A 10616-nucleotide genomic window follows, 5' to 3' on the forward strand; every position below is an offset into this window, starting at 1 on the left:
CTGAACAGGGGAGCTACCACATGTGTGATAGGAAGTTTTCTTCATGGAAAATTTTCCAACTATTTAACTAATATTATGTGACAGTGGCTGTGCACTGCTATGGGGCTGGTAAAATAATGTAAGAAAAAAATCTCACAATCTTAGATAGTGACCAGAACATCAACTGTAATGCAATAAACATTACATGATGGAAAAAAATAAGGAATTTTTCAACTTTTTTAAGAATGCTTTCAGCAAAAGAAAACCCCAAAACCTGAATACAGCATGTACACACACACACAGTGTTTTAATATTGCCTGTAAAGCCCCCAAATATTCAATATCCTTTGAAAATAGAGTCCTGTTTTAGAGGGGCAAACTTACAACAGTATTTTTAACATTTGTGGTTGCTTCTACACCATTAACCATCCTGTATATTCTCCAAAAAATTCAGCCTTTACAATTTAAGCTAAAGAAATGGAAACCTATCAGGAAGTTTGTGTATCCAGGGCCTATGGGATCACTTTTCTAAAATAGCAAATGTGCAATGTAGCAAAATTTGGAAAATATCATCTGGGCTGAGAAAATAACATCAATATAGACTGTTATCTGTAAGATGTTGCTTTTTGTTTCAAACATAACAAAACACATTGAGTTGGCAATTTCTTTTGCTTAAAGCCCTGTCTTATCTGAAGTAAATCTCATGGCTTCCATCTACTTTTTAAACAGATTTAAGTAAAACAACACAGCAGGACAAGTAATCTTTGCCAGGTTCCAAAATATTATTGTTTTTTAGAACAGCTCATGAAAATATTCTGTTGTCTAAGTAAGATTCCTTCAATCACTGCCAACCCATCAGTGCTAAATTCTGTGCTGCTTTCCCCAGGGATAGCTCAGGGGAACAGGGACTGCTTGATTCCTTTCTGTCAATGGAATATCAAAGTGTCTTCCAGCTCTGACTCACCCACCAGAAGCACTACATGTTATTATCTGGTCCCTTAAAATAAACTGAAAAAAAACACAACAGAGAACCTCCATAAATAGATGCTGAATCCTCCTGAGTGAACAAGCTTTAAAGGCAAACTCAGCACACTCCCAGTGTTAAACTTACCTGCTAGGCTGTTTTCAGGTGTGTGATGTCCAGATTCACCGTGGATTGCCAGCTCCCAATCCATGTGATGCCTCACATGCACTATGCTGGTGATGCCACAGCCACCAGAGCAGCAACACGAGGGCAAGGTAAGTCCCACAAGGCTTTGACAATCCTCCGGGTTTTTCTAATGTCTGATCTACTTAAGTCCCATATGTTCAAATAGAGGAGTAGGAATCCTAAAATGTTTAGCAAATGAGGCAACAGTGTAAGACACTAAAAAGGAGGTGTTGGTGGCACAGTACCTTAGCCCCGGGCCAGCTCCAGTGTGGGTCAGTGGTGGCTTTGAGGTCACCAGAATAGTGCATGGGGCCGGCACGCGGAGCGGGGGCTGGCAACCCGCTGTGGGTCTGAATATCGCAAACCTGAAAAACAAAAGAGGGGAGGCTTCAGCTGCACTGCCCACTGCCCCTGCAGCACGGCTTGTGCTGCTCACCAGCTCCATCTCACTCACAAGGCTGGGGTCAGGGGCCCACCACAGCTTTGGGATTCAATTCCTTTTTATCGAGGTGTTCGGATGGCTTAAAGCAAAGAATCGTCAACACCCCGTGGTATTCGTGTTGTGAACGTAGCAAAAATGGGTTTGAAAAAGCAGCAGAACAGGGGAACAGCCTCAGGCTGGGCCAGGGGAGGCTCAGGTTGGATACTGGGAAAAATTCCTTCATGGAAAGGGCAGTGCAGCCCTGGCACAGCTGCCCAGGGCAGTGCTGGCGTCCCCATCCCTGGTGGGATTTAAAAGCCATGTGGATGTGGCCCTTGGGGACATGGCCAGTGGTGGCCCTGGCAGTGCTGGGAGAATGATTAAACTCAGAGTAGTGATAATCTTCCAATGAAAATTTCCAATCACAAAATCATACACAGATATTCACACAACTATCAAGATGAACTTAATATTGTCCAAATAGTATTTACACAGAAAGTGTAATTACCAGAAGTGTATAAAGTATCTACATGGGAATGTCACCTCAAAATGGTGAAAAATCACCTTCCAGTAAAGTCCCTTCCAACCCAACCCAACCCATTCTATGGTTCTGTCATTTAGGCTGTAACTCCCAACAAGCATAAGGGAAATTAAAACTCCACAGTCAGTTCCATACCCTAAAATATCATATTTTGGTAGTTCCACGTGTTCAACAGAACAACTTGTGGTATTCTCTGAGGGCATATCTGGCATTTTATGTAGTCTTCCCTTTTTAGATGCTAAATTTCATTAAAAGACAACTGAGTATTTTGAAATTCTTTAGAAGTATCACTTAAGTGTGATTTACATTATAAAAACAGTTCAACAGTCCTACATATACACCCCAAATGAAATATATAAAATTCACTTTCTACAATATTGACAGCATTTGACAATTGAAGACATATAAGTAAATAAAAAGTTTTGACCTGCTTGATAAATTGAGGCCTTTATCTATTCTACACAACATTATCTCCATAAACAAAAGAAATTCAAGGGTAATATTTGAACAATAAAAAAAATTAAAAGCTACATAAGAATGATTCATCACTGCTGACAAAAACACAATAGCAGACACTTTGTGGGGTCAGCCTGGCATCCCCAGCACAACACAGGAACTTAGGAACACAACAGAGCTCAAAGACCTTTATCAGTGATGCAGAGGAGGGGATCTGCTTTGCAGGTGACACCGAGCTGGGGAAGTGCTGATGCTGGAGGTGGGAAGCTCTGCAGGGGAGTCTGCACAGGCTGGATCCTGGGCTGAGGCCACTTGTGGGGGCTCACAGGTGTTGGGTCCTGCCCTGGGGTCACAACAACCCCATGGAAAGCTCCAGGCTGAGGCAGAGGGGCTGGGAAAGGCCCTTGGGGTGTTGGTGCCAGCAGCAGGACACAAACCCAGGGGTTCCCAAGTGGGCAAGAGGCCAGTGGCACCTGGCTTGGGTCAGGAATGGTGTCCAGGGGATCAGGGCAGTGCTGTCCCCTGTGCTGGCACTGCTGGGGCACCTCCAGTGCTGGGGACAGCTCAGGGACCCTCATGAGCAGAGGGACATTGAGGGACTGGAGTGAGTCCAGGGCAGGGAACGGAGCTGGGAAGGGAATGAAGCCCCAGGAGGGGCTGAGGGAGCTGGGAGGGGGCTCAGCCTGGAGCAAAGGAGGCTCAGGGGGCACCTTGTGGCTCTGCACAGCTCCTGACAGGAGGGGACAGCCGGGGGGGATCGGGCTCTGCTCCCAGGAACAGGGACAGGAGGAGAGGGAACGGCCTCAGGCTGGGCCAGGGGAGGCTCAGGGTGGATACTGGGAAAAATTCCTTCATGGAAGGGGCTGTGCAGCCCTTGCAGTGCTGAAGTCTCCATCCCTGGTGGGACTCAAAAGCCATGTGGATGTGGCCCTTGAGGACATGGCCAGTGGTGGGAGAATGATTAAACTCAATAATCTTACAGCTCTTTCCCATCCTACACAGTTCTATGACTGCCTTAATTTACATAAATGATTACTTAAAACAAACTCCTAGATGAATAATGTAGCTTCCAACTGCGACTATTCAGGCACATCACGATTATACAGATATAAAAATTTAATTTGCTGAAAACTAGGTCTCAAAATGGCTTTGAGACATTGTGAAAGCCAAGCTTGAGAACACCTGACAAAACCATGAACGTGTCAGACACTCGTGGGGCCATCAGGTAACTGAAAGCTTCAGATGCTCTGGTCTAAGTGCAGGATCATCAGCATCCATCACACTCATCTCTCTCAGAAGGAGTCCCAAAGATGACTGTACTTACAATGACAAGGGAAATAGCCAGTTACAGAATAAACTCATCCTAAGTATTCTATCAGAAAGGAGGAATTTGTTCAGTGAAACAACTGACTGTAAAAATGGTGCTCCTTTCGTTACAAAAACACACAAGGTTTTCTTTGTAGCAGGTCTAATTTGCTCTATAGACTCATTTTTGAAGTTTCTTTTTCAAAAACCCCTCTTTTTGACTTCTGTTAGTGACACAGTAATGATGGAAAGCTTTAAAAATCATTGCTGTTCATCCTGTACTGAACAAAAACAAATATATTTTGCATAAGGGACACAAATGCTATAAGAGAGGGAAATCATTATAATCATGAATCAGTGGTGTCCTGTGCCATGAGATTTTTAATAATTGCAGCTTGTTGTGAACAGACTGACACTTAGACACACTTGGCATTGACTTTTTTTTAACATATTGCATCTGACTAAATAAAATCTGTTTTGACCTGCTCACATTTCAATAAGTGATTTGAAGAATTAAAAAAATCAATTACTTGGAATGTATTTTATCAAATTTGTGTAGCAGCAACAACTGGTACCTTGGGTATAATGTAAGCATTGAAGAAACACAAAGTACCCAAGGTTCTTTCAGTAGCCAACTTCAGCTCCTGTCAACAGGATCATATGGAGCTGGATGCTGTGTGAGAACTGGAATGTGTTAATGAGCCAATCTATTAATGAACCTCACCCCTTATTTCCAAGTTCAGCCCAGAAGAGCACAACAGACAATAAAATACCTATTATCATTTTTAATACACAAAGCAGACCACATTTTGTGGACATATTGAGAAAACTTTGAGTTAGAGATCTTAAAAAACTATTTCTTAGTGGATTCTCCTGATTAAACCAAATATGTTATTTTTACATGGATCTCCATAGCACTGTAATACACCTGTGGTGTTTTTTTAGAGAAAAGATGTATATTCAAAATAAATTGAGTGTTTAACTTCCCAAGGTGTTTTTCTTAAATTTCCTAGAATATCTAGTTTCAGAAACACAAACATACACACCCACTCACTCAGCAGCATCAATGTCCTTCTCTTTCTTGTTGTAGCAATGATTTTGCATCAAAACCCCCAAATCCAGACACCAGGAATTAACTGGGCACCAGCCTATCCCCTGAGCGTTCCAAGAGTCCAGTTCCAGGAACTTCTCCCCACCAGAAGCTCCCTCCTGCTTCATCTACCTCTGTGGACTTACAAGATATCATCAAGTAGTCTTCAGAAGTGCTCTTGCCGTCGTCATCGTCCTCGGTTTTGATGGTGACGGTGGAGCCAGGGACAGTGCCAGCAGCCTGGATCACAGCCTCCGAATCCGAGTTGGTCACCAGCACCTCCTCGGACACCATGGTGGGCGAGTCGGCCCCGGCCACCGCGTCCTGCACCACGTGCTCCAGGTGTCCCTCAGGGCCCGTGACAAGGTCTGCCACAAACACCTGGTCGGGAACGCGCACGGTTTCTGTGATCAGGTCAGAGGTCAGAACGTGGTCGCTGGTGTCCAGAGCCTCCTCGATGGCCACGTCAGCCTCCAGCACGGAGTCGGGCACGATGACGCCCTCGGTGACAACGTCCGTCTCCGTGATGATGTCGGGCCCCTGGACCACCTCGGCTGCCAGGCCATGGTCAAGGGTTATCCCATCATCTGTGACCACGTCAGAAACCAGGACAGCTTCAGGGACTGACACAACAATGTGGTCTCCATCGATGTGAGCAGTGCCAGCCATCCCAGCCACTAGGGAACAACCAGGAACCGGGAGAAAAATGTTACAATTATTGCACCAGCAACTGGTTTGTCTAAGGAATGGAGTTATCACATAGGCAAGCTAAGCACAGATGGAAAAATCTGTGACTTCTCCACATCCACTTTTGCATTTCACCCAATAAACACTGTCCAAAGCAGCCTGTTCTGTATAAGCTAACATAAACAAAACACACCACTTTGGGACGTCATGTGGAGTTTGTCCCAAACTTAGGATCTGTTAAAAACTAAAGGCCAGTTTACAATTCAGTCTCTTTCTCTTCAATTCCCAGTTAGAAAACATTTCATTGCAGCAGCAATGTGAACCTTCACAGAATTCTTGTGTGACACTGGAAGTGTGGTAACAAACCATTAACTGCTGTTACAATAAAAGGACTCATCCTTTGGACAGCAAGGGCCTTGTTAAAAATAAACACTCAGTTTTATGCAATATTTACGGTAACATTTCCAACAACTTGCCACATCACAAGGAATGCCTGGAGGTAGAAATTTGGTTTTCATTACCAGACTAGACTGGCCAGTCATATTTCCAGACTACTTTTCTAGACATAACATAAAATGCACAGTAAACTATTTTAACACACAAATAGCAGTTTTAATCTTGAAAACACTCAAGAAAATGGTTCTTATCAGAATTTTTAGAAAATAATAAACATTATTCAGTGTTGCAATTCAAATGAAAATATCTTGGTATAGACGTGGTCCTTCCTAACACCTGAGAAGATCATCTCCTGGATTTTACTCATTATTTTTAATAGTTAAAATGTTTACCAAAATCTTGCATGATCATAGTGTGAGGCATTTTGGATTCCTGTGTTTGCAATCCAAGACTTCCACCACCTGGATCCATATTCAGCCAAATTCATTCACAAACAACTGCAAAAAAAAAACAACCAAAAATGAGAATTTATGTTTAACAGTGTTCTTGTGTTGATCAGCTTTACTGGATTGATGTGTTACACTGACAAACACAGAGAAGAATTTACCCAAAAATTCAAGAAAACCATAAGCAACACTTCACAGAATTCACTTTAACGTTTCAGTTTATATTTTTTACCTTAGCATAATAATAAATATTAGCAATTGTGCACAAAGCAGCCTCTGCTCTGCCTGTCTACAGACTCATTAACTAATTATCAAGACTGGTGATTCTGGATGTGTGGAGCTACAATGAAGAAAATGGGAGAATTGTACTGGGAGTATAAATTTTTCCAATTCTTTCAAAATTTGGATATATGAGACATTTCAAAAACAATTTTAGTGTGTATATTTAATTGGGGATGCCGGATCTCTTTGACAAGGTACAACTACACAAAGCCACTCCCAGAGCAGGAGAAAGCATCTATCATTTGACAGTGTCCCCATAAAACACGAGAGAGAAGGATAAAATCAGCATTCCAGCCTTGCTACCAAACACTGAAATGTGTGGATTCTAAATTATTCTGCAATTTGTTGCAGCCCCAAGGACTTTGCACAAGTTCTCAGTGCAAACTGACCCAACAGGATCACCCACAGGATCAGAAAGAGCTCAAGGCTTTCACAGGAGAAAAATCTCAAGCCCAAAAAAATCTCTGTTGCACAAGACTAAAATCTTGTACTTTTCTGCCCTCTCATATCCAAGAATCAGAGAAAGTGTCAGAATCCCAGAGCAAATAAGAAGTTTTAGGAGCTGTGGGAGGTGAATGCAGTCAGAGCTCAGAACTACATGACCTGAGTGGGGCAGAGAGTACAAATCTTTCAAGGTAAGTCTCCAAAGCATCCTGCTTTCCTCTTGTAGCACCAACCTTGGTTTTGCTCTCCTAGAGCTCATTAAAGAAATTACCAGCGCCCCACCACAAGAATTTGTTAGATCTTACTATTTAAATCCAAACTATGAAGGAAACTCCAATTACTTTGTGTTAGAATATACTGACAATCAGGAACCAGCACAGCCAAGGTCAAGCCAGGCTGTTGGAACAGGTGCCCAAAATCTGAGACAGCTCCAAGGCAGAGTCAAGGGGCCCAGGAAGAGCCAGGACCCCCCACAACTCCTGAGCTCCTCCAGCCAAGGTGCCCAACGATGGCAGCTGCAAGGAAAAGCCACTGATCCACACCAAGGAGGTTTGAATTCAAGAATATGAAAAAAGTCAAATATTATCCATGAGAAAAGTTGGCAATGATTTTACTACTTCAGTTCCACTCCAAAATCAACATTTTTCAGCATTGTAAGGATCAGAGAGCAGCTCCAGAACCCCAACGCAATGCCCCATCACTCCCAAATTACCACCACAGCCATCCAAAATTCTCCCTGTAGCTAATGAATCCTTGCTAGTACAAAATGGAATGCAGCTCTAGGGCATAAATAGCTCATTTAACTATTTCAGAATTAAGGCAATATCTAACATATCCTAACCACAGCCTTTTCAGAGAATCCTTTTTTTAGAGTAAATGGATATGAAAAATTATCTTAGTTTATATCAATCTGAGATTACAGGAAGAATAGGCTAGAATTTTTTTCCATCTCAATAAGCAACTTATTTTGTGATTAAATAATTAGATGCACAACTATATTATGTATTGTGGCACACAGAAAAAATTAATACAAAGTAGGACTACAATTTGAATTTAAATTTCTGCAGGTAACGCAAATAATTATTAAAAGAGTATTTTCCTGGTAGTTAACAGGACTAGAAAAAGAACCAAAGTTATGGGATGGCACCAGCAATCCCTTAAACTTCCCCTGAAATCAGAGATGGATGATGACACCAAGGTAACAACCCCACTGAAGCTGTACCAACCCTATGAAGAATGTTCCTGTAAACCCTCACTGCAGACAAAGGACGGACTTGAATCAACCATACAATCAAAAATTTATTTTTTATATCAACTTTGGGATCTCAAAGGAATGCAGTGCCAGCAGGAAAAGCCCTTCCTGCTGCTGCTGGAAGAGTGAACCCTGGGGGAGGCCCCAGCCCCGCTGGTTCTGCTCTCAGGTTGCAGCAGTGCAGATGATGCAGTTCCACATGTCACACATGCAGGCAAATCTTGTTATCGGGAACAGCAAAAAAATGCAGTGCAGTGATTAATTGTGGCTCTTCTCAGCTTCCTCCTGTAGTACACTGTGTAACACACCCACACCACCACAGCCACATCCAATCAGGGCTTTGGAAAGGGAGAAATCAGGCGGAAAGCCACAATTCCACACCCTGTCACAATCCCAAACTTAGCCCTTCCTCTCTTCCTCTAACTTGTGACATCTCAATTCTTCCTCTCAATTCCCCTTCTCCTCTGTGTATTTCAAGACAATGAAAATGTTTTTAGCATCAGCCAATAAAATATTTACTTTACAATATTCCATTAATTTTTTCATTGATTTTTTTTTTCCTATCTTGGCTCAGGAAAGAGCGTATTATCATCACATCCCAAAATGAAGTACTTCATGCAACCTACACTGAGACTCCCAGAGCAATGTCTCAAGGCTAAATTTTTAAAATATGTCTGTATTTGGAATGGTTTTGCTTTTCTGAAAAATAACAGTTCTCTTTCTAATGAGCCTGAGGTTCATTTCAATCTATTTCAGCTTTTTATGCCAAAGTTCTTCCTTAGATGGGGCTCAGCTGAGACAAGCAATGAATTTTCGAGTAGAAGGGATATCTGACCTCTCTGACTACAACTGTAAATTACTTCTGCACATGGCAATTTTAAAATCAAGGGTAATGGTTGGCAGTTTGGAATGACCTAAGGACACGTAACAGCAACATTCAACTGAAAACCTGGTGGAAGTTCCCAGGCTACATTGATCTGTTCTTAGCTTACTCTTCCTAAAGAAAGTATCACAAAATAGCCAGGAATATTTTCATTTTAGAGAGAGCTTAAGAAAGCACTCCAAATGCAACAATATTCAGCAAAGCATTTTAAGGAGGAGGGATAACAACCAATGCTTCAGCACTTTTACCCTTCCCAGGAAAAAGAGGGTGTCTTTGGTGTTCCCAGGGGGACAGGGAAACTCCCAATCCCGGGGCTGGCTTCCAGGCATTGTTGCCATATTTCAAATGTGTGTAACATAAACAACATTTCTACAGAACGCCAATTGCAACATGCCAATTACAGCCTAAATGCATGCTCCTTATTTATGGAGCTTTAGGAATGCATTTTGTGTGGTGCTGCAAACTTTAAGCATCTCCCCAGTTTATACACACCTCTATTCACAGTGGGTTCAGGTAGTGTATTTTCACATGAAGCCTAATTGCATGGTCAGCTCTTAATCTCTCCTTCAAAATAGTGGATTTTTTCTAGGTAATTTACATCTTGTTTACACGCTCCAAAGGAAAACATAACATCATGCACTGCTGGTGTTTTGGTTATTCACAAGCTGCGTATGAGATTTGCATTAAACCAAAAGGACCAGGCTCAGACACAGAGCAATGGAACAATAAATAAACTTCTACGCCGTTGAAAAACAGGAACCAGATGCTGTGTAACCATTTAATTTCTTAACATTCAAGCTGAAGAACAAAAAATTATCCTCGCCTGATAACACGGTTTTCATTTTTTTCTGCCCTTAATTTTAATGCAGCAGCTGACAAGAAACGCTATGAGAAACGTCCTGCTTGTGCAGAAATCTTAATAAGAAAACCCCAATTAATAAAATAACGTGCAGGTTAACGCAGACCCTTGACAGAGAACAGACTGGGTATGAAAAGCCAGCATATCCATTTTAAAGTCCTTTATTGTGTCCACCTAGAAAGCACCACGACCACTTACACTCTAAATCCATTTAAAACGCCACAGACAAAACCAGCGAACGAGATTTTGCCTCGCTGCCTAAAACGCGCTAAAGCCTCTTCATACAAAACGATAAAAAATAAAATAGAAAAAATAAATAACATCTACGCGTTGCACCAATAAAAGTTTCCGTAGTAAAAACCACGGGCAGAGCGGGCCGGCGGTGCCCGGGGCCGGGGCTGGCGGTGCCCGGGGCTGGCGGTGCCC

At 42.3% G+C, this 10616-nt stretch overlaps 1 protein-coding gene across 6 annotated transcripts in view; it reads right to left on the minus strand.

Annotated features, from left to right (window-relative positions):
• The window catches only part of ZNF711 (zinc finger protein 711), a 16532-nt gene extending 10008 nt beyond the window's left edge, over positions 1–6524 (minus strand). For 5 of the 6 annotated variants that reach the window (XR_004081969.1, XM_031058798.1, XM_031058800.1 and 2 more), the window contains exons 1-2: positions 6417–6524; positions 5088–5618 (exon numbers count right to left, since the gene is read on the minus strand). Coding sequence is in view for 5 of the 6 variants with exons in the window: in XM_031058798.1 (XP_030914658.1) it covers positions 5088–5618; positions 6417–6495 (610 nt within the window). In the remaining variant the exon portion in view is untranslated. Of the gene's footprint in view, positions 1–1089; positions 1422–5087; positions 5619–6416 lie in introns of those variants that run through there. The other variant, XM_031058801.1, reaches the window with a different exon arrangement.
• Positions 6525–10616: the final 4092 nt, after the last annotated feature.

Source organism: Geospiza fortis, unplaced genomic scaffold, assembly GCF_000277835.1.
Source record: "Geospiza fortis unplaced genomic scaffold, GeoFor_1.0 scaffold29, whole genome shotgun sequence".
Lineage (NCBI taxonomy): Eukaryota > Metazoa > Chordata > Aves > Passeriformes > Thraupidae > Geospiza > Geospiza fortis.